Source organism: Nothobranchius furzeri, chromosome 14 (assembly GCF_043380555.1).
Source record: "Nothobranchius furzeri strain GRZ-AD chromosome 14, NfurGRZ-RIMD1, whole genome shotgun sequence".
Lineage (NCBI taxonomy): Eukaryota > Metazoa > Chordata > Actinopteri > Cyprinodontiformes > Nothobranchiidae > Nothobranchius > Nothobranchius furzeri.
The window spans coordinates 26,912,129-26,936,842 of NC_091754.1; the positions used below are offsets into that span (position 1 = coordinate 26,912,129).

Sequence of the window (24,714 nt, forward strand, 5' to 3'; positions counted from 1 at the left end):
TCTTAAAGAGGCAGAACCAGAACTCGTGGAAGTTACTCTCCTTCTCTTTCCATCTCCGTTTATGGAAGAAAAGCCCAGAGCAGGAGCTAGGACATGCGGGTATCAGCATCTCCAACAGTGGCTGGATGATCGAATATATTATTGATCCTCTGCATGAAGTATGGTGATGAATTATTGAACAGAAGAGCCCCTCATCCTTTGAGCGGGATGAACATCTTGTGTCAGAGGAAGAGAGAAACCAAAGGTGCTGTTCAAACTGACATTAGTTCCTGCTGTATGTTCAAATCTGCGCACAAGATAACTCATTATCACAACATATTTCTTCACTTTTCATTCCTTTCCTCCTCCTCGAATCCTTACAGCCCATCTGCATGCAGCAATAGGTGGATGCAGAGAGAGCGAGGTAGCAAATAGTGCTGGTGGTGTAAAAAATGGCAGTTGTTAACCATCTGACAGGCTGGTCTCCCAGAGCTGCACCCTCTCCAAACAGCCCTATTGGAGACGTGCACACAGACTAGAGAATGGATTTGTTTAAATATCCCACACCAACAGCAGAGATGGATGTAAAGTTAGGCTTGTTTCAAATGTCTAAAAGTTACACTCACAGGAGGAAACTTTACATGGAAGGCAAGTCCAAACGTGTGTTTTTTTTTAAAATGGGATCAGCACTATCTTCAGAGATGCAGGACTCTGCAGGTATGGTGAGGAGTGTAAAACAGCAACTCTGCATCCTGCTGTGATGCAGAAAAACACAGAGAGTCCCCGTCGTAGAGATTGTTGCTGATGGGACAGAGAGGTGCAAGTCAGATAAGATGTATCTAAACCAAAAGATGATTTTGGTTTAGTTTTTACCTAATAAACTCTGTGTGGAGTTAAAGTTGTGTCTTTAAAAAGTGGCAGGCCTTTTCCTGTGTTTCCATCATCATCCAGCATTTCTGATGCCTACTCATTTGGGTTTTGTGATTTTTTTTTGCACACATATTATAGCTAACTACAATATTAAATCCACCTGCCAGTGCATCAATAGGAAGTGAACCTCAATAGGGCTTCTGCACTAGTGCTGGCTCCACTCCGACTAGATAGGGTAGCAAGGGTTCACATTTGCATAGCCTGGATATTTTTTTGCGTGCAACCGGTCGTTTTTTCAACCCTCTTACAAAGGTGGTGTGCTTTGGGTTGAACTAGTCCAACACACCCACTGCCAACTGAATGGCTGGCTCAAATTCACACCTGATGTTAGGGGGAGCCTCTGATTGGCAGATGGAATCAGCCAGCGGGGGCTTCCCTCATGCACAATTCATTATCTTTCTCTATAGTGAAGAGGAAACATCTCTGCTGACTGAATCCATCTCTGTCTGAGGAGCATGCACACACACGCACACACACACACACACACACACACACACACACACACACACACACACACACACACACACACACACACACACACACACACACACACACACACACACACACACACACACACACACACACACACACACACACACACACACACACACACACACACACACACACACACACACACACACACACACACACACAGCGCTGACAGGCTTGAGCAGCCAGTGCGAGGACAGAAACAGCAGTCTGCGGTATCAGAGTCTCCAAAACCGACACTGCTCACGGCCTCCTTTGTTTATTTAAGGGAGACACCGCAGCTGTGCGTCTTTTGCCCAGCCCAAATGCTCAATGATGCTCTCATGATGTCACTGATATTCCACGCAACCAATTTCGGAGAGCGCCCATATGCTCAGTTACGTCCGCATTCCCAAGGATGTGTGGAGGCCCGCCTCAGCCCGGCCAGGCTGGGGCTGACTGCGTGGAGTGGAGTCGGCCCCAGTGTGGAAGGGGCTTTAGTGGGTTGCGGCCAGTCAAACGAGTTTCCAAAATGTCTCAAATGTTGTTTATCTTTGCACTCTTCTTGTGAGAATTACAGATGAAACTCCAAAAATTAGAACATGATGTAAAAGTCAATTTATGTCAGCTTAGACTGAGAGACCATCTAAAGGCTCAGGAACCCTTTGCAAGAGTTTTGAATGAATTAGTTGGTTAGAGTGTGACACTTGAGAATATTGAACATTTGAACAATATTGTAATTGTCTGAGATTTTGACTTTGGGGTTTTCATAAGCTGTAAGCCATCCTATAACAAATTGTTATACCAGGAGATCGGGGTTCAAATCCACAGTCGGATTTTAGTAAAGAGTTAAAAAATGCCTCCCTGCTGAACCACCAAATAGTTCCCGAGTGCAGCCACTGCTGCAGCTCCCCGCTCCCCACGGGGATGGGTTAAATGCAGAGATGTAATTTCACCAGTGTGTGACGATGACTACGGGACTTAACATGCATGACTAATCTTCTCTTAATGTAGCTGGAGATCTGTTGTGCACATTGCAAACTCACCTCAGTCCCATCTTAGTTTAAATTCTGCAAATCAAAAAATACAAAAAACTCCACCTTTGGGGAGGAGTTGGGGATCAAATTGCAAATAAAATGAAATCAAATGAAATATTTAATTATTTAACAGCTGTGCAAACTTCAGAAGAGCTGCATTTCTAAATGACTTCACTACTTATGAAATCGATTTCATTCTGTAGTTGTATCACAGTTTTACTGAAGATTTCTGTGGGAACCATGAGCTAACGTCTGTAGTGCTGTTTCTGTGGCTGCAGCCTAAAGATGCTGTCCCAATGTCATGAAGCACAGCAGCTTGCAGAAAAATACCACTGACTCATTTGCATTGTAAAGTCAAAAGTAAATGATAACAAATAAGTTATTCAATTAGAAAATTTTAATTTTTTGAAATAGAAAAATGCATTTAGACCCATGCCTTCATGTTAAGGGGAATTTCTGTTTTTCATCAAATTTTAAAGGTAAATTTTGAAATGTAGACATAAAAACCAGCAACATTTATGTAAAATAACTGAAAGTAAGTCTAGTGTGTTTAAATAATACAAAAAATGCATCTAAAAGCAGCCTGTGGAGCCAAATCTTACAGAGCAGTTTGGTTATTTCATCCTATTTAGAGTTAATGGACTAAAGCATGCAAAGCCATTCAAATAGTCATTTTAATACTTTGTGGTAAATTCATCCAGACTGGCCATTAAACCCTCGTTTCCTGCTGCAGGGTTCTTACTTAATATCGCTCTCCTGGACTCTCTCTTCATCCAGGTCCTCGATAAACTTCTCCCCCTTCATCCAGTAGATGAGCGGGCTGACGTCGCCGCTGTAGCCAAAAAACGCTCGACACGTCAGGTTCAAAGCACTTCCTGCAAACAAGAGACGAAAACATTGTTCAAAGTCAGCAACATCAACACAGAAGGTTTTTTGTGACACATTGTTTATAAATTGGGTATCAAATACACACACGTACAAAAACACAAACACATTAAAATTTGAGAACGAGAAGTTTCCTGACTGTTTTTCTCCCCTCTCAGCAAACCTTTGGTGGAGATTTTCATTTTTTTTTATTTGCTGATTTGCACACTCACATTTACTCACATAAAAGCAAGTAAACCGGAACGAACACATGAGGGCACTAAAGCGCCGCCCAAATCCCCCCCTGGAGACTGTGTCATCAGAGAAAATAATGGCAAAGGGTTTGAGAGGAGACAGACGATAACATTATTTTATTTGGAAAGCTGCTGGGTATGAGGGAAGGTCAGGGGTCAACAACTGCAGTTTGCTGGGAGTTCATCTGTGGAAGGAGGAGTAATCATCATTGGGGAGTGAATGGGAGTTTTGCTCTGAATGAGTGGTGGAAAAGAGAGTTCAATTATACACGTAGAGGACAAAAAAAGGTGTCACTTCAGCTCCAATTAGAAAGAAAATGTCTTCTTTCATGTGGTTCAGTAAAGCTACTGGTGCAATGTTATTTTTGGTATAAAAAAAAAGATCAAACATAACCAAGAAACAGCAAATGATGCTAAAGACCTTTAATGGACTTTAGCCGCGCATCCATCGGAACAGAGCAATGTTAGCATACTGTTCAAGTGTTATTTTGCTTTCCATAGAAGTGTCAGTTTGGGAAAAAAGGCCTTGGGGGTAATAATCGCACACTCTGCCTCTCAGTGAAGCGCGCTGCAACATGTAAACAACAGGAAGGCTCATCATGCAGCACAAACTGTAAACTCTTTGATGAAAGACTCCACTGGGGAAGAGTCAGGGATGTGAAATGCTTTGAGGTGTGTTATAAGGGAAGCTCTGGAGGAAAAACAGTAATGGGATTGGGAGTTAAAGCTTTATTTTGCAGCAGGATTTATGAGCAAGGGTGGACTGCAGCTGTATATGTTTGCTAATTTTGATTATGCCACGACACCGCGGACAGCTCCGGCCACGCCACAACAGCCATGTTTAATGCAAAATCTCTCGGATTCAGTCAGAGCTAAACGTTTAACTATTTATTACGCGTCTGCTCTGTTGCATTACATTATAGAGAGGGCTGCAGCCTCTGCACGCTACTGACAGCAGCACCGTGGCCTCGCTCTGCATGCCCTGTCTGAGCTGCTGGTCACGCCTGTTCAGAAGTGATTTTTGAAAGAAGAATGCTCCACATTTGAACTGAGGCGCCTGCATCCTCTGAGCTTCTCCAGAAGATGTCTTCAAAAAGATTTCAGCAGGTCACTCGTGGGGCAGGGAAAGTTTTGAGGTGAGCAGGGAGGCAGGATGGGGAGCCATTCTGCATTGAACTGATAGTACTCTGTGTGAGGAGCAACGGCTGACATTTCCAAAGTTCAACAGCCACTCTCAGCTTGGTATTTGTGCACAGCCGGCCTCGACAAAGGCTACATGCTGTACCTGCAAAACAGGAATGTGATTACACGCATGCCCGTGTTGCCAGGTGCAGCACTACTTAATTAAACAATCAATTTGAGTTATTTAAAGAGCAGACGTGCGGCAGAATTAATACATTCTACTGCGACAAGGGATTGTAATTTATCCCTGTCTCTGTAGATAAATCCGCCCCTTGCATTTATTTATTTTATCCTTTAGATCAGTTGTAAACTAGGAATGTCATGCTGCCAGCAGCAGCTGCATGTAGAGGAAGTCTCCACTGAGCTGGCTGGGAATCACAGGAAACAGCTGACGGCTTCCCGCTGTCTCGTTTTAATCCAAACGCTCTCGCATCAACCCGAGGATGGTGAACATCCTGATCGCCGCTTGCACTCAGAGAGCTGGACACTGCGTTCAGCAATGGCTCCCCATTCATTACCACAAATTGCTTACCAATTAATTTCAAATTGGTCCATGCCACATGAATTAAACATACTTTCCTCCATTTGCAGCCCTTCTCCGAGAATATTCCAGGCTAAAAATAATGGTGCGTGAATTAGCAAACGCATTTTGGTGTTAAATCCATAAAGGATTGAGCTGCAGTTTAAATTTAAAGAAGTTTTGGAAGACTTAGTTTACAAAGTTGCTGAGAAAGATGCAAAAAAAAAAAAAATGAAATGAAAAGAGAGAAATAGGAGCCAGACAAAGAGAGAACACCGTTTCACATAAACCCACTGTAACTTATAAACCAAATAAGGCTGAATTTGATGACTGTAGCCTGTCTGTTAGGCAGAACCGAGAAGAGAATCATTTGCACACAATCAAGTTTCAGAAGTGATGTAACTTTACTGTGTTACCCTGACAAGTCTGCACTGTAATTCTCTCTTATCATTGCCTATTAATAGCCACAAAGCAGATAGTAACCTATGGTAACAGGAACAATGTCTGCAGGTTTCCTGAAGGGCTTTGAAGTGCTACAATTACCTGCAACTGTCACATAATGTGTGGCTTTGAGACCAATAAAACAACACGTATGTCTACAGTCCTGACATCATAAAGTCCCAAAATAACAGCAATGCAATAGTAGAAAAAAAAACCCACAAGGTAATTGTTTTAAAAGCACCGCTTTTTTCTAAAGCTAACCTGTCAAATTGACCCAAATGTATTTATCATGGAAAATCCATTTTTTAAAGCTTTTTTTTGTTGTTTTTTGTTTTTTTTTAGCATGTAATACTGTTGTTTCCTCAAGAAAAATACCCTCCAAACCTATTTTAGCTGAAAATTTAGAATTTTATTTTGAAATTCCTGAAATTTAATGTATAAGTTGTGTGTCACTCCATCTCCCTGCACCCAACATCAGGCCCTGCTGCAAGTCTCTGGTGTGAAGCATGTCTGCCCTGGTCAGACAAGTGTTATATAGCAGACTTGGTGGTCCAGTGGTAAGTGTGCTCAGGCAGACCCCCTTACCACTGGACTACCATAGCCAATACATTTTGACGGAGTGGGCATGAACGGAGTTTCACTGTAAAAAAAAAAATCAGGCTGATGAAAATAACCAGTGTTTAAGATAAATGACATCTGAGTAGTGCTAACGATAATGTTTTATCATATATTGGGCCTACCTTTGCTCTCAAAGGTTTAAAATAACATGATTTGGAACCTTTAAACAAACACATAAACACTGTTAACACCAACGCTGATTGTTTATTTTTTATCTGATTTCCCTCAAATCTAATCAGTTCAGTGCAGCGGCTCCAAACAAAACATTTGTAAGCAAACAATTGCTTATTAAAAGGAATCATTAACATTTTGTTTTTCACATTATTACTGCTTTGATGGGATTTTATTGAGTTATTTGTTAAGATAATTCTGTTGAAGGACATTAAACTGTCATAACCCATTCAGCAGTGGAAGCAGGATGACAATTGTTCACATGTTGATTTCAGCAACATTAACCACCAAAATCCGTGTTCTTCGTTTTTCTTTGGCTCCCATCGTCGGTGTCTCATGCAGACTCAGTTTTTGAGTTTTTGTTGGTTGAAGTCCAAATGTTTGTTTCACTCATTGGTGCTCACAGATAAATGTACCATTATAGGACTTGGCAAGATGAGGTGTGAAAACATCCCCCGCTGACTGATATAGCACACCCGCATGATTACATGAGTTTATGTTTGTACGTGTACATCTTCCTGCCTTCACACGAGCGTGGAACAAGCCCATCTGAGTGACTGACATCCTCCATCTGATCAAGAGCTCAGAAGCTCTCTCCTCGTCTCTGATGTGCATCCCAGAAAGTTTCCATTACAGGCTGGCTTCAGCAGCAGTAGTCCATACATATTTTGAGGAGAAACTAGTCAAAACAACACATCTGTTTCTATGACTGAAAAAAACTTTCATAATTATAGACTGAAGAACATTTTTCTAAAGAACCCCACAACCTGATATTAAAGCTGTAGTACACAAACAACACAGTGTGCAAACTAGCTTCCTTTAAAGTGGGCATACACTCACTATTTCAGTGCATGTGCAGGTGGTCTGTAGTATAAATGGATGCCTTGTCTGTCATTGTTTAGTGAAAGAAAGCTCTGGTGCTCTTGTTTCAGAAAGCAGAAGTAACGGCAGGATTTGGAGTCTTACTCATTCAAATTCACAATATTTCAAACATCTCACCTCTGAATGGTGAAAGAAATATAAAATGATTAATCACATGTGTAATCCTAAACTCATGCTTATGATAAACGAGGTTATTTTTGCTTTGGGCGTGAAGGTGTTTCGAGTTACCTTTTACATGTTTCGACCGTCGTCTGCGGTCTTCGACAGAAGTGTCACAGGTGTTTGTGTGACGCGTCTTTATCAGCTGTTCTTCTGGTGGGCGCGACCAACCTGGATCTGTCCGATCCACCGGGTCAGTCACGCCCGTCACACAAACACCTGTGGCACTTCTGAAGGAGACCGCAGACGATGGTCGAAACATGTAAAAGGTAACTCAAAACACCTTCACGTCCGAAGCAAAAAGAACCTAATTTATTATTTAAAAAGAGGACATAATGAACACTGTAAAGGATCATGCTTATATGGTAATCCTAAATTTCACTTGGAGTGATTTTCATACGATACGTGTTTATTTGTATCCTCTTTTATAGTTTAAATACTTACATTAGTTTCAGCTATCCTGAAAAGATTCACCCACACGGAGTGCATGGACAACACATTCTTATGCCTGAAGCGTCGAAAAATTATGCGGGGTGACCAAGCGTTTGTTTCCCAACGCGTCGGTTTCCCGCAGTAAAACAGATTTCACCGAATTATGACCTTTACTCTCTTGCTCTTTAACTTTCCCCTCACCCCCATCCTAACCTCTTGCGCACTAAAAACTTTATTCCGAGTTGTTACATCCCTCTGCAACACGATTAACGGGAAGTTTAGAATGAGCAACAGGGTTAAGGTTACGATGGGGGTGAGGGTAAGGTAAAATAGCAAGAGGTTAAAGGTTAAATGTTGGTGAAATGAGTGTTTTAATGCGGGCGTCGGCAACCGACGCTCTGGCACAGCGCGTTGGAAACAAATGCTTGGTCATTCCGCATCATTTTTTGATGCTTCGGTTGTGAGAATGTGTTGGCATGGAGTAAAAGTCAAGATTCTAAGAGTGTACAGAATGTGAGGTCGGTCACTGCAGTCTTACGCCCGGAACATACCAGCTGCGATATCCGCTCCTCTTGTGTTCACATCAGGCGAGAATTTTCAACAAGCGCTTCTGCTCATGCCTACTGTTTTCCAAATCCACCCCCGTGCCCTTGCTATGTGTGTGTGTGTGTGTGTGTGTGTGTGTGTAACCAGTTTGCCCCGCTTGTTGATCTTGGAAACTGCACTGATCCTGCTGCTGTGTATTTGTTTGTATTCACATTTATTAAATCCATCTTTTGCTGTAAAAACTACATTTAAAATTATGGAAATGCAGTGTTTCTCTGCAGGAGTGTGTGTGTGTGTGTGTGTGTGTGTGTGTTCAATTTCATCTCTCTAGTCTGTTTAGATACACAGAAATGTTCAAATTTATCAATCGCTGCATTTTGTTTAGAAAAAATTATTTTATTTAGTTAAATTTATCGGCCTGCCTTTTCTGCTTTGGTTTGTTTTCTTGCCAGAATTGACGCGACTCACTCACGGCTCACGATAAAGCTCACGCCGAAACGATCGCTGCACGGTGCAAGCCTTCGTGGCGTTCTGCAGCTGATATGACCGAGTGTAGGTCACATGTGTCAGACACAAGGCCCGTGGGCCAGATGTGCCCCCCAGAGCATTTTTATGTGGCCCGCGAGATAAATATCAAAAAATATATTAAAACTGACCCGCTGGCCAATTTTACCGTAAAGACTACAACTCCCATGATGCTTTGCGGCATTAGCGAGGAGCCGAAGCACCCCCTCCTTTGTGTTTTTTCCTGCGTCTGCTGCCGGTGTCTGCAGCTCCGCTGTCTCAGACAAACTAAACACTCCTCTCACTCAGCGCCGAGTTCACTCAGCTATTTTCCTATGTTGAAGCCCAGAAACGGAGATTTTAACTGCTCAGTAATCTTTTCACGACTGACAGAGAAAGATTTCCAACTAACTTCCAGACAGAGCTGATATAACTCCAGCGAGCAGCGACACGCTCAAATCAGCATGACTCTGTGGCTGTTGTAGTTTTTATCTTTCCTCCCCGACACACAACAACGTGGTCGAGCTGCTCAGACGCTCTCCATGTTCAGCAGCACAAACCTATGTGAGCACCTGTTGTCATCTAATGTTGTCATTATTGTGATAAAGATGAACAAAACAACAGGAGTCTCCTCCTCAGCTCAGAGCTCCTCAACCCCATGATGCAGGTATCTGGCTGGAACAGGTGAGCATCACAGTAAATCAGTGGAGCAAACCGAGCTTTAAATAGTTTGGTTTCATGCTCTTTTTCTGCTCCAAAACACAGGTGAGATATTGCATTTCATTTAAGATAAAAGTTAATGTTCATTTTGTAGTTGGCCCGTGAGAAAAGATTTAACCTACAGTAAAACAGGAAGTGGAAAGGCTGCAGATAGGTGAATAGAATAGAAAATCCTCTTATTGTTCCTCAGTGGGGAAAGCTAGATGTCACAGCAGCGATGACACTTATTACAGGAGAAAAAAAGGAGAATAAAATAAAGAAAAATGAATAAACAACAAGAAAACATAAATTCTGAAAAGATTTAAAAAATGCTGAATATACCACAAGTAATGAATACCACTGATGCGTTTTATTTAAAATTGACTTGCTCGTGTGTAATTTGGTTATTCCACATTCAGTGTTAATGCAAAAAGAAGTTTGTTTCCAAATTAAAAGGTTCAAAATTGCATATATGTTGATAAAGAAAATGTGCAAATTTGCCGTCACTTTTTCAAAAAATATTAAGTTTGGCTCGCGACTTCGTCCCAGATTTTCATTTCGGCCCCGTGTGAATTTGAGTTTGACACCCCTGAAGGTTAACAAGGGCGCCAATCAGAAGCGCTCGTTCCACAGCACTTCACGGTGCATTGTCGCGCTTTCATGTCTGGTGTGTTCCGGACTTTAGGCTAGATAAAACCAGAATCAGATGAGCCTCAAGGTTGACTCCCAACTGTGATCTGCAGGGTACGATAGCCAAAATAATGTTTGTTGCCAGGGAAACTGTGAGAAAGTGAGTTTTTATGACCTTCTGGGTCATGGGTGTGCCAGAACTGTCTTCACAGGAGAAAGAAAGAATAAAACTGTACACATTTGGGGACCAAGATTCTTCAGGGCTGGGAGTTGAAGAGTCTCTCGTAGCAAACACGGGTAAATAAAGGATGGTTCAATCTTAAGCAGTTTGTACAGGGAATTCTAAGAACTGGAAATGTGGATAACAGCTAATATTAGTAGCAGTAATTAACTTAAGGTTAAACATCATGGAGAAACATAAATGCAACTCTTCCGCTGCCTCTGTTTACTTTGCAATGTTGATGTTTCACCTCCACCAAAAACACAAGCCTGAAGTAGTTCTGCCGTGTTGTGGAGTTGCTAATGCTAACGGTTAGTTTCTACTAATCGAAACGTGCTCTGCTGTTTCCTGGACGCTACACCAACAACAGCCTTCCTTGTTGTGAGCCAAGAAGAGTCCATGAATGCTAATATTTCCCTGTGTCGTAGAAGGGACTGGCTTTTTCTCTGTCTCTTTTCTGTTGGCGGCTAATGCAGGAAATAGGGATAGAAGACATTTTCACATTCTGCATGCATGTGAAACTCACATGACCAATTGTATCTCAAAAAGAGCAAGTATCATACATTTCTCAGTGAACCTCACCTTTAAGGTTCAAGTTTAACATTAACACCTCTATATGTAACTGATGCTTTAACCAAATTGATGTATTATTGATGAAGTGATGATTTTTGTAGAAAAACATAATGACAAAACAAAACAGCTCCCACATTTATCATTTAATTTCTCACTGCAGCTGCACTGAAACAACAAATGTCTCTGTTTAGTCTCTCCGTTACAAAAAAAAAGATGCAAAATAGTTTTTTTTTGCTAAATAAAATGAAATGCATTCACTTTTATGAATGATACAACTAATATTTCCAGTAAGCACATGAACAGTATCGGTTTATCAACAAGTGGGAGGGGCTTTCTGTAGAAGAAGGAAGTAATGGAACATTTTTAAGTTAAGGGTGTTTGTCAATGCCAAGGAACCTTGCCTTGATGTCTTGGCCCCGCCCCGGTTGCTTAGGAGATACGTCATCGGGAGCCGCCAACATGTGTTCCAATCGGTTCCAATGTTCATGTTCTACCAGGCGTGTGTTCTCCGTTTGTCAGCCGTTTAGCTAGCTGAGCAAGGATACATGAGAGGTGTCTCTTGTAGCCTAGCCTTGGTCAAAAATTACCCAGAATACACCGCAGTATTTTCAAAAGGACGGCGGATCAGAAGCCGGCAGCTACTTTGGGGACAATTTTCAAGTTTAAAAGTAAGTCAACTAATTTAAAATGTATTTTTTTTTTTAGATCCAAAGAAGTTATCTATTGTTGGTTAGTTGCTTAGTAGTTGCAGCTTCGGTGGCTAGTGGGTAGAAACTTGCTTATATTTTTAATTTCATAAACGTATACACAATTAAAAAAGTAAAAGGCTCGTTGTGTATTTATATTGAAACAAATACATATAAAATATAACGTTATCTCCCGTGTCACGTGACGTTACGTGACTGCCGTGGAAGATGCGGTCACATGATGCAAGTCTGTTCCATTTAACCGTTTTCTTTGACCAAGGAAGGACAGTGTCCTTGCAAGCAAGGCGCCTGGCCTCACAAGACATCACCTCCTAAGGCAAGGCACCTTGACATTGAGAAACACCCTAAGACCATCTCTGGATGCCTATAAGATGTTCTCAGGAGGTGATAGGTCAAGCAGAACAGGAAGTTACAAACCCGCCCTCTTTTGACTGTGTAAGAATCTCCAATCAGACTGAACAAAATTTCCATATTTGCTAAAGCTGGAGTTTAAGACTTCATTATTTCAGGTTTCTCTGTTGTAAGTATTTGGAAAAGAAAAACATAACTTTATAATGAAAAATCATCAACAAAAACACCAAAACATCAACAGATTTATTCATTCCAGTTTCACGCAAATTCAGTGAATATTTTATACATAAAAGAGATAATCCCTTTTTACAATGAAAATTAAACCAAAAAGGAGGACACTTATTAATGTGTGATTATTTTTGTTTTTTTAATGAGAACTTTGTCTTAATGCCATATAATTACTATTTTTACAGCAGGGCATCTTATTCCACATACAAGTCTTGATAAACAGATACGTTCTGTTGTCCAGAGTGTGTTCTTTTATTTGCGTGTTCTTAGTAAAGTCAAGCCCTATTTACCACTCATAGACTTTGAAAAGGTTATAAACCCGCTAATCATGTCGAGATTAGACTACTGCAACTCTCTATATCATGGATTGGAGCAGTTGTCAATTCACCGCTTGCAGGTAGCTCAGAATGCGGCAGCTCGCTTGCTGAAAGGTAGGAGGCGCAGGGATCACATAACAACAGTCTTACAAGCTCTTCACTGGTTCCCGATCACTTACAGGATTCAATTTAAAATGCTGCTGATCTGTTGGCACAACACAATTTGGCCCCTCCTTATCTGTCGGAACTTTTAAACACTCATGTTCCCCAAACCTCCGATCATCCTCTCTACATCTATCTGTTCCCAAGTCTAGGCTGAAGTCCAGAGGTGGCAGAGCTTTTTCTGTGGCCGCTCCCAAGCTCTGGAGCAGCCTTCCCCTACAGATTAGGTCTGCTAACAGCCTTTCTGCTTTTAAGTCTCTTTTAAAAACCTACCTTTTTACCCTTGCTTTTAACTGATTTTATCGTTAATGTCATGATCCTGTTCCTGCCGTGACCTGTTGCCACAGCAACCACAGCCCGCACCTCATCAGCTCCATTCATTCCACCTGTTCCGTCATCAACCTCATTCACCACACCTGCTCCCCCTGCTATATAAGAACCATCCAGCTACCCAGTCAGCGCCAAGTTATTGAAAGCCCTGCTAGTAAATTCTACAGCCTTTTACTCACCTTGTCTTCAGATTCCGAACCCTGCTCCGTGCCCGAACTCGTCTCCTGGATTACCCTGTGTGCGACGCTGCATCTCTGATCCTCTGGCTCCGATCCTGTCCCGTCCCCGACCTCGCCTCTTGGATTACCCTGTCTGCTTCGCCGCATCTCCGATCCTCTGATTCCGATCCTGCTCCGTCCCTGACTTCACCTTTTGGACTTCCCTAATGGACTATTCCCACTTCAGACCTCCTGGTAACGATTTCCTGCCTCCTGACCTAGCCTCTGTCTCTCCCCTTTTAATAAACATTGTTAAATTGTCATTCTGTGTTGGGTGTTTTTAAGGATCCGCCAGTTAGCTCTTGACAGAATAATCTGGCCACAATGGATCCGAACCCAATGTAAGAGTGGCGTGTTAGTGTGGAGACAGCCATTAACAAACTGGAGAACAAGACTGAGGAAACGCTAAACCTGCTATGAGCTAACTAACAGAGATCTAAGCCATCTGCTTCCAGTTTAACTCCAGACTTCGCCATCCTGCCCCGAAGTTCTCCCATTCACGAGCCACGTCTGGTTCCGCCCGAAGTTTTCCAAGGTGAATCGAAGACTTGCCGATCATTTCTGACACAGTGTGAGATCCAGTTTGAACTCCAGCCCTCCTCCTTTCCCACGGAGGAATCACGAGTGGCATACGCCATTTCTCTGTTATCAGGACAAGCCAGAGTTTGGGGAACTGGAGAATGGGCAAGAAATTCTGGGATCTGTTTCAATTACCATGATTTTGCTCATGAACTTATAAGGATTTTTGATCCATTATTACCTGGACGAGTATCCACCTGCAAACTTATGACATTAAAACAGGATAATAGAAGGGCCACAGATTACATCATTGACTTTCATGCTATTTCTGCTACCAGTGACTGGAATGAGCCCGCTCTTATGGACATGTTCTATCAAGGTCTTTCTGATAGTATCAACAATGAGATGGCCACCCGAGAATTTCCCAAGACCTTGGCAGAACTGGAGGACCTTGCTACAAGAATTGACCTTCGGCTCATGGAATTCAGGAGAGACAGAAGAAACAGGAATATAACTCAGCCTGCATTAACCCCTTACCGTCCTGCTCGACAGTCGTCATCGGGTGAATTACCATGGGTTGGTGGTTTTTCTCCCACTCCCAACAGGACTGAAGAACCCATGCAACTAGGCAGGTCGCGATTATCACCAGAAGAGAAGACCAGAAGGAGGAGTCTTAATTTCTGTCTGTATTGTGGCAACCCAGGGCACATGGTTTGGAACTGCCCATTAAAAGGACAGACCCAGTAGATATTCAGAGGTGACTACTGGGTCACATTAATCCGAAGTCCTCGTCCAGACCTCCAGTAACAGCCGTTTTTTCCCACTCAAACCAGGAGACTACGCATCCAGTATTTATCGACTCTGGCGCAGACACTGAGTTCATGGACTATAACACGGCCAAGACTCTGGGATTAGAGCTTCAACCCGTGTCCGGGACTCAGGAGATTCTGGCTATCGATGGCCACACTATGTATCATGCCACCCACGAGACGGACCTTTTAAACATGAGGTTGGAAGGTAACAACACAGAGACTTTAAAATTTCTGGTTATTAAATCCCCAAGCATTCCAGTCATACTAGGCAACACCTGGCTACAAAAACATAACCCCCAAATTGATTGGTGCAAAGGGAAAGTTCTTCAATGGTCTGTCCACTGTCATGATAACTGTTTAAATTATGCTTCTCCTCCTACTCAATCTGTTCAGGATCCCCAAGAAATCTACCCTGACCTTTCCAAAGTACCCAAGATTCACCATGATTTGAAGGAGGCTCTCAGTAAACATCTTGCCACCTCCCTTCCACCTCATCGCCCATATGACTGTGCCATCGACCTGTTACCCGGTACTTTTCCTCCAAGAGGCCGTTTGTTTTCTCTAACCATTCCCGAACAAACTGCCATGACCAAATACATTAAGGAATCGCTACAGGCAGGTCTTATCCAACCATCCTCCTCCCCAGCCGGTGCTGGTTGGGAAAGAAAGATGGATCCACAAGAAATATAGAATTTTTAGAAAATTTAGCAAACACTTTTCTGCTGTTGTATTTTCACTTTTTAGCAGAAAGTGAGGCTAATGCTAGCTTGTTTCACCTCCATGATCAGATGAAGTTATTCTCATAAGTCACCAATGTTGTTTTGCTTTAAAGGGATACTTTGCGACTTCATATTTTCAAATCATTTTCTTGAGCCAGTATGTGCTAAAATGGTTCAAAGCAGCAGTCTGGAGTTTTCCCCTCTTGGAAGTTATGTACGATTTTTCAGAAATCCGTCTTATCGTGTACTGTGATATGATGTAAGCAATACGTCTTTTTAATTTATTTTTTTGCTAAGCATGCCAGAAACTGAGCGGCGACCAGAACTAACCAGTAGCGTTAGACTACCACTTACATGCTTCAAATTTAAGGAACACCTCGGCTGATGAAGATTTGATGAACTTTTCACCGACAAGTACGTTTTTAAAATTTAAATGTGAAAACACAACATGACATTAGAGTAATACCTGTTAAAACAACCTCTTTTAGCTCTGTTGTCGCCCACACACATTCAGAAACAAGTAATGTGAAGTTGCCATCTTAAAAAAAACAGACTCTTAGTGTGATATGCATGTCAGCCACTGGATGGTGCTATCGGTGGTCAGTATATTTCCCTGGCAACTTTAGAATTGCAAGTCTTCTCTGTTGGGCTGTCTGCTTCCAGCACGTTTCCTGCATGTTTTAGATCATGAACACAGCTGATTTGTTTAATTTAGTGATGAACCACTCCTGTAGAGTTTAAAGGTTGGTTTATGCTTGATGCGTCCGCGAGGTCCGCGCGGCGAAATTGCGTCATTTTAACAACCATGCCCCTCCACTGCATCTCCGCATGGCCCAACATTTCCGCAACGTGCACTTAGGAAAAATTCTAACCACGCGGACAGTCAGAGGCGGAAAAACATGGCGGACCAGCAAGAACTAGTATGGTAGAGGTTCGTAAATACAGACATTTGTATGATTCAGCTCTCAGAGATCACCGTGATCAACATGTTGTTAATAATTCTTGGAGAGAAATAGCTCGCACTGTCGGAAAAGACGAGGACGCTGTTAAAAATGCTGAAATGCCATGTTGTAAACAGTCATTTTTACTTCTACTATGGTGTAGTGTTGGATGCATGCCGTAGGGCTCCATGCTGCCCCCTACAGTTTGGGAGAATATTGGCTCACCGCAGAGATGAGCCGATAAACACTGCGAGTTGTGAAGCGCGTTCCATCCGCGAGCCGCATCACCAAGCGGAAAGTGAATGCGTCAAGCATAAACCAAGCTTAAGATGTTTGCTTTCACTTCTACAAATGGACAATAGGGGGTGCTAAAAACAAGCTGAAAAAGGTCCGCCTTTAGGTGTTCTTTGATGTAACTTCGTACAGCAGACCTCTTCTCCTCAGCTCACTGTAACACCCCCTCTTTGATTTCTGCCCAGAACTTGATTCCAACATGACTTTGTGTGAATCACCTGCACTTCCTTTGCACTTGTTCTCCAGCTGTAATCTCATTTAACCAGATTTGGTACTTAATTACTCCGTACTCTCTCTCCCTGTGCTGAAGCAGGAAGAGTGTTTGTCACTTCAAATTAATCTTACGGACTGTTACCAAGCAGCCAGTGGGACTTTCAGGAAGCTAACTTCCCCTGCCAAGAAATTTGGTGTTAACATGTGTTTGGTGAAGATGTGGTCCAACTAACAAGTTTAAATGAAGATTAACTAACTGCTGCTTGTAAATGTCTTTTTAATTACATGACTCAAATGTATATCCTGCTGCTCATTTAGGAGATACTCAACAACATGCATCTATCTTTTCTTATGCTAATCGCTTTTCTGCTTCAACATCAAACATGAAGCCATTAAACTCGATTAAAAGAAAAAAAATATTGTCTTACTTGATTGAAGATTTGTGATAAATCAGTTTTATGGTTAATCTGGCAGAAAAATTATCTTAATACCACTAAATGAACATGTTCATGCAGTAATGTTTTAAATCATTCACGCAGCACAGAGAAATAAACAGCAGGTCTGTCTTTGTCAAATGAACGAATAAATGGTAAAAAAGGAGAACTCAGCAAGTGATTTAGAGAGCGGCAATTGTGATCGGATTTTGAGAGACTGTAAAATGACGTGTGCTTCACAGCACCGTAAATTTGATACGCATCAGGTCCCTGTGCATGTTCTGCTGATGTCCCAGGATTTGGGATAATTAGACCTCGCAGAGCTAGCACTCAGATCTGCAACAGAGGAATACTTTCTGGGCCAGAGGGGGAGGAAAACAAACCATGCACAGAGAATGTTCTGCAGATGCTGTCCAAACTCTGCACAGATGCACAGAACATACACAGAGATTGACAGATATGCTGAAAGAGAAGCAGATGAATGAACAGACTGACGGAGAGGAAAAGAAAAAAAATCAATAAACAATGCGCATACAAATATGATTATAAGAGGCACACATGCACGTCCTGTCATTTATTTTCTCTCATAGAAAACACAGCAAAAGCTCCTGTTTTTGCTTATTTCTAGTGATTTAGGTGGAATTTCTGTGATTTCTGAGTTGCACGCTCACAGTTTTAGAATAATCAGAAGTCTGTTTTAAAAAAAGTTGGCACAGTTTTCTGTTTTCTGAGAGCTTCAATACAACATAATGGTTCAGATGTATTTTATTTTCAAGGCTGGTTGAAGTGTGAAAGAAAATATTTCTCTAAACATAGATGAAATCCATCCAAAAAAAGAAAATGTCTTTAGACAACTCAGATAAATGTTAAAAGTTAACGACCAAGCTTGAAAAACACAAATTGCCTGGCGTCTTTCTTGACAGAGTTTGGTCAAATCTTGACGATAACGATCTTGGAAACTCTTACTCGATCTGTTAGTAAACTTGGTGAATAATATGAATAAGTCTCAGCTACTTGCAGACCAAATTTTAACTCAGAATCTGTAAAAGTAACAGATAAAGTTCATGAGCTTGGAAATGACCCCTAAAAGGTCAGTCAGTTGTATGCCCAATTAAAATCTCTGAAATTAGTTTATTTTTTATTTGTGAGTCAAACCTAAATCTTAAACGATAAAATAAAACAAAAACACTGCTCTAATGCTGATTTCAAGCTGATGAGCAGGGTTTTGTAAATGGATAGAAATTTGTACTCTCTTTGTATTTCACAGAAGGGAGTCACCGTGCATGAACAGCCAGCCTGACTGTCACAGCGAAGAACAGATGAGCTCTGACGACAAAAGGAGGATTGACTGTAGGATCTTAAAAGAAAACCACTAAAGTCAGTTAAAATACACTGTAAATAGTTTCAGGCTATTATAGGAAGGTATAAAATGGCACAAAAATCAAGACGAAACACAAACTTCGAGACGAAAGTGAGGATTCTGCAGTGAAGGTTTCATATTTCTGGTGTTTGAGGAGCTGGTTTGGCCGTAACGATCGGGCTTCACATTAGATGAGATGTCACAACCATTTGCCCATATGTGCATGTCTGAGACTCACAGTTCAGCAGATGAACATGAAAACAGATTTCTGCACTCTCAACATACCATGCAACAATCTGTACAGTGACTGTAAAATATCCACTGTGAAGCAAGCGGGTGGTTCATGCAGGAAGTGACTCGATTTATGTCAGAAATCTTTTGATTACATTCAACATCCTAGCTTGAGCATTTCTAAATATCAAGTTTGAAAGCATCAAACTTAACTAACAGCAAGCAAAAATGTATCTGGTTCTGTTTCCTCAAGGTGAGGGTAAAGCAGTTTCAGCATCAGATAACACGTCCTTATGTGTCCTGGATGACGACACCTCTTACGTCTGTGAGAAGATCACATCTGATGAAAAGTGAGTGGCCTGAGCTGCACTTTAAAACATTTGTCATTGCAACCATCCGTTTAATAGCTTCTGCTGCCTGAACCCGGCGGAGCAGCAGGCTCCAGCCTGATGTTTGTTTTTGTCCTTTGAAGACAGGAAGTTGTACCATAGGATGTCCTGATCTGATCTCAAGCATTAAATACAGTTCAGATCAAGGCGTTTCGTGCTGATTGGTATCGGCTCCACTTTCATCAGGAGTTGGTGATGAACTTATGGAGACCAACAACCAATGAAAATGTTTAAAATCTTTGAGTTTAATCCACTTTTACTCAAATTAATTTATGATAGGATACTCCTGCTTTAACCCAATTAAATCAGGAAAACCACAAAATCATTGTGTATTTTTTGTAGTTGAGTCAGATCATTGTATAGAGCTGCCTCTGTTGCTATTTTCAGTTGAATTTATAAAAGCATCACTGGAAACATAATTTATAAATATGATCAGCTTTTGTTGTTGTTTGTTATAATTCTGTTATCGGCTGAGGGAAAGAAATACCCATCAGATATCTATTTATTCAAACTGCATTTCGGAGCAGAACACTGGAATATACAGGTGCACCATTTCTCAGACCTAAAAGTTGTCCACACCACAGCTGAACTTCAGACGGCGGGATTTGGAGTCTTATTTCCTGATATTTAAACGTTTCCCACACATTTAAGTCGTTTGTTTACAGTAATAACAAAACAAACCCTGTGAGTGCTACAACCATCCCATGCGACCTATAGAAACTCACATGCATGTGAAACACTAAAGTAAATTAATTTAAGTATTAAATGGAGAATAAAATCTTCATAATTTTAAATGAAATATGGGACAAAGAACACAATTAGGACATCTTTTGCTATGACATTTCATCTTTAAACATTGCAATAGAAAACTAATTAGGTCTGTTTAAAAGTTTTTATTTAGTACCCTTTAGTAGGTCCTGAAACATCAAATGGGGTCTTCTGACATCTGAAGAAAATCCCAAAAGAAGTTTAAAATAAATGTAGTTGCACATTTTTGCACGACTGTTACTGAAAGTTGCTTAATTGTTGTGTTATCAACGTGTGTGTTTAAACATGCATAAGATCGGTCTGCCAAGCAACCCGCTAACAGCAGCCATGTAATTCAACACCGCGGTGCAACGGAGCAGAAATAATTTAGAAATTCTTTATCAGAAACATTCCATGGTTTACTTTAACATAGGAGTTTGGTGTGTGTCTGTGTGTTTGGGGGGGCATGCATTTAGTACCTTCTGGCGACAATTTCTTTGTTTTATCCCGCAACATGGGGACGTTTTGAACTTGTGGGGACATTTGGCTGGTCCCACAAAGAAAACCCCCCAAAACTTGGTTGTAGAGCTATGGTGTGAATTAACTTTTAGTTAGGGTTAAGGTTAGGAGTAGAACCTCATTAGTGATGGTTAGGGTATGGGTTAGGCATAATTCAGTCACAAAAATAAATGGAAGTCAATGATAAGTCCCCACAAGTGATAAATACCAACATGTGTGTGTGTGTGCGTGTGTGTGTGTGTGTGTGTGTGATGGCGAGAGAAGTGAGAGCAAGTGCTTGCGATTATTTCCTGTGGATAGCACTGCAGGAGAATCTGATCCAAGTCCTGTCAGTCATGATTCTTCCCCCACGAGATACAAAACAAGCATGAAAAAGCATATTTTTCTTTGTATTCTTTTTTCTGTACACACAAAGGATCGCAGAACGAATAAGACACACCATGCACATACATCTGTAGCATGAATAATAACATTCTGACATGTGCTACATCCTAAATGGAACTACCTCCCTTTGCATGTGAGACTACAATCGCTTTTTATTTTATTTTTGCATGTGCTCGTGCACACGGACGACATGGAGAATCCTTTAAAGATCCATACACACTCCAGCCAAGGGCAAGATTGGGATAACTACCAGGAAAGTGATGAAAATAGAGCACAGGAGGGCATTTTTACTTGAAAGAGTTGAGAAAGCACGGCTGGATTAGTGGGAGCTATATTTCAAGGCTACACCTGTCCAATCTGGTTACTGGTGGAACACATGCAACAGCAGAACTCCCCTTAAATGAAATGCAGTCCTCATCAATTCACCTGAACTTTTCCTACTCTTTCAAGTAATATAAATAAATAAATAAATTATATATATATATATATATATATATATATATATATATATATATATATATATATAAATAAATCCACCATGAAATGGGTCTTCTGAGGAAAGATGAATGGCAGCTAGTCAGGATCTCCAATGTCAGATTCCTTGAAATTCTCATTTCAAGTCCCACCGCTAAAAATATCAGCTCAGGATTTTCTGTCCACGCGCAGCTCAGAGATGCAGGAGGAGGGGTCTCCAGAGAGCCATAACCGTGCAGGTGTGTTTACTGTTTTCTGGTTGTATAAGATGCAGGGCACTAAGCTCTGAAAAGTCCATGTCTGCCTGTCAACATTTCTTTTCTTTAGCTGCATGCAGGTTACCATGACTACATCCACTGGGCTCTCTAGCAGCAGCTCTGCTGGCTCCATCAAGACAGAAAATCTAGTACAGACAGGTGCTGTAGCACATTAAGACTGCTGCTGGTGCCAGTTAATAAAGAACAGGAAGTAAAAAAAAAGACCTTTAATAGATTAAAGCAAAAACAACATCTGAATCCACATAATCAGTTCGTTCGGGAGTTTCTAGGGTGGAAGAATTGACCAAGGACTTCATTTTATTCTGCAATGCAGAGGACTAGACTAGGACTAGGGAGAGTTAGAAGGATAAAGGTCAAGTGAAAGAACCATGTTGCAGAGTTTGATGTGTCAGAACATGAGCAGATGGATGGAGTTTAGGAAAGAAAACATCTCTTTTTTCTAACATCCAAATAAAAAAAATGTCCTTAATTATCATTAAGAGCTTTTACCAAAGGACAATCCTGCTTCTTCTTCTCTGTTTACTCTTATGTTCTTTTTAAATTCTGCGGTCGGCGGTGATCAGTCCTGGAAATGCACGCCTTTAATTACTGGTAAAGATTACAGCCTTTGTGAAACAGGAAGACGGTGTCCCTGCTTTTCTCCCTCCTCTAGGGTGCTAATCATCTCCTTTGATGACATAATAGGAGCCGGTGCTCTGTCTGAGGCAGTGGAGGGTAGTGGCCCATTGTGCTGAAGATGCACTGTGGGGAACGTTATGACGACATGATGGGGAACTTCCTTTTCATTTTCTGGAATTTAGAGGGAAACATATTGTCACAAAAATGCCACCTCTAGATTTAAGAAAATTCAAGGCGAAATGTTTCACAAAAGATTCTTCCTAATATGGACTTCCAAAAAAAAAAAAAAAAAAAAAAAAACACTGACTGCATCTTTTTTTTCTCATAATTGCTACATCCCATCAACAGCCTGAATGTCTTTTTTTTTTTTTTTTACTATTTATCCATCATCCATCCATTTTCGGCCGCTTATCCAAAGTCGGGCAGAAGGGGCAGTAGCCTGAACAGAGAAGCCCAGACTTCCCTCTCCCCAGTTATTTGGGCCAGCTCCTCCGGGGGAATCCTACGGTGTTCCCTGGCCAGCCGAGAGACATAGTCCCTCCAACGTGTCCTGGGTCTTCCTTTAGGTATTCTCCTGGTTGGACATGCCCAGAAAACATCATCATGGAGGCATCCTAATCAGATGCTCGAGCCACCTCAACTGGTTCCTCTCAACGTGGAGGAGCAGCGGGTCTACTCAAAGCCCCTCCCGGATGACCAAGCTTCTCTCTCTATCTCTATAGAGATAAGGCTCTTCCTCCTCCTTATGAGGAAGAGCCCAGACACACTGCGGAGGAAACTCATTTCGGCCGCTTGTACCTGAGATCTCATTATTTTGGTCTCTACCCAAAGCTTGCAACCATAGGTGAGGGTAGGAACATATATCAACCGGTAAATCAAGAGCCTCACCTTCCTGCTCAGCTCTTTCTTCACCACAACAGACCAGTACAACACCCTCATCACTGTAGATGTAGCACCGATCCACCTATCAATCTCATGTGAACAAGATCCCGAACTACTTAAACTCCTCCACTTGGGGCATGACCTCATCCCTGACCCGGAGAAGACCATGGTCTTGGCTTTAGAAGAGCTGATTCTCATTAGTGCTGCTTCACACTTGTGTGCAAACTGCTCCAGTGCCAGGTTTGTCTTTTTTTTTTGTTGCTTCAGTGCTTTTTAAGCCGAGGGATTTTGGGATCACTTTTCATGCTCTTTAATGGTGATCATAAAAGCCAAACGTCTCCTCTCTTACCCAGCCTTTCCACTGGATGCATAAGTGGCGCGTAACATAATAGATGTGTTTTATCCTCAAGCTCCTTTCTCACCGAGAGAATTTCAGATATAAAACGGCAGTGAAATTAAAAAAATTCACAGCAGAACTGCAACAGCACGTGCAATTTTGGCAACTTGCACAATAACAAGCGAGCCGAACAATGGCAGCATGCAATAAACGTCTGTAATTATTGTTATGTTCTGTTTACCTCGGCAATTAAGCTTTTACAGAAAATAACATTTTTTTACTAGTTAAGAAACTGGAAAACTGCACGTGATATTTATTTTGAAAGTTTCTGAAAGTCTCACACTGCTTCTAGGATTGACTTCCTATCTAGCCCGATCTGGAGTGTTTAGTTTGACGCGTTCTGAAAGTGCACCGAGTAAGCAATGCGTTTCTGGGATGTTTCCAAAACATAAAACTTCATGGAAGGAAACACACCCATCCAGTACAACAGTAGCTAATTGCTGCTTGCTAAGCTTCGTGGACGTTCCGTGAAGATTACGCGTCAGGTAGAATGACCCCAGTTAGCAAAAACAAGAAAGAAAAAGTAAAACAAACCATCGCTACTGAAAAGATTTGCCATGGATCAAAGAAAATAGAAGGTATTTTAAGTCATTATAAAAACAGCAGCAACATGTAAGAAAAGTCAGAAACAAAACGTAGCAGATTAAAGACAAGTTCAGCAAAGTAAAAGGTTTAAAGATGTTTAACTGTTCCAGTCCAGGGGACTGGGGAGCTTTTAATGACGTGATCTAAACACCTGAAGAGGAACATCCTTTAAAAAACAGCCCAAGAGGAGCCAGTCTAAAGGCAGTGACCTGGAATATCAACCGAGGCCAGACTAACTCAATCAACACCAGATCTCACCATCCAAGTGACAGCAGCCTGACCATCACAATTAACACACATGCCCCAGTGGACTCACTTCTGTCGGCAGAAACACAAACCTAAAACACGTAATAATAAAAAGACTGGTGGAAACATCTAAATTTAGCTCATGGAAGAACTTAAATAACAATCATAATAAATGTTTAAAGACCAAATTAACTAATTTTTTCAACAATGCAGTGTCTCTAGTGAACACAAATGCCTTATAAGTCAATGT

General features: G+C 41.5%; 1 protein-coding gene across 4 annotated transcripts in view; it reads right to left on the minus strand.

The window, feature by feature from the left end:
- Positions 1 to 24,714, minus strand: part of il1rapl1a (interleukin 1 receptor accessory protein-like 1a) — a 288,242-nt gene that overhangs the window by 17,167 nt on the left and 246,361 nt on the right. For all 4 annotated transcript variants that reach the window (XM_015966101.3, XM_015966099.3, XM_015966100.3 and 1 more), the window contains exon 7: positions 3,157 to 3,289. In XM_015966101.3, the coding sequence (XP_015821587.1) occupies positions 3,157 to 3,289 (133 nt within the window). The remainder of the gene's footprint in view (positions 1 to 3,156; positions 3,290 to 24,714) is intronic.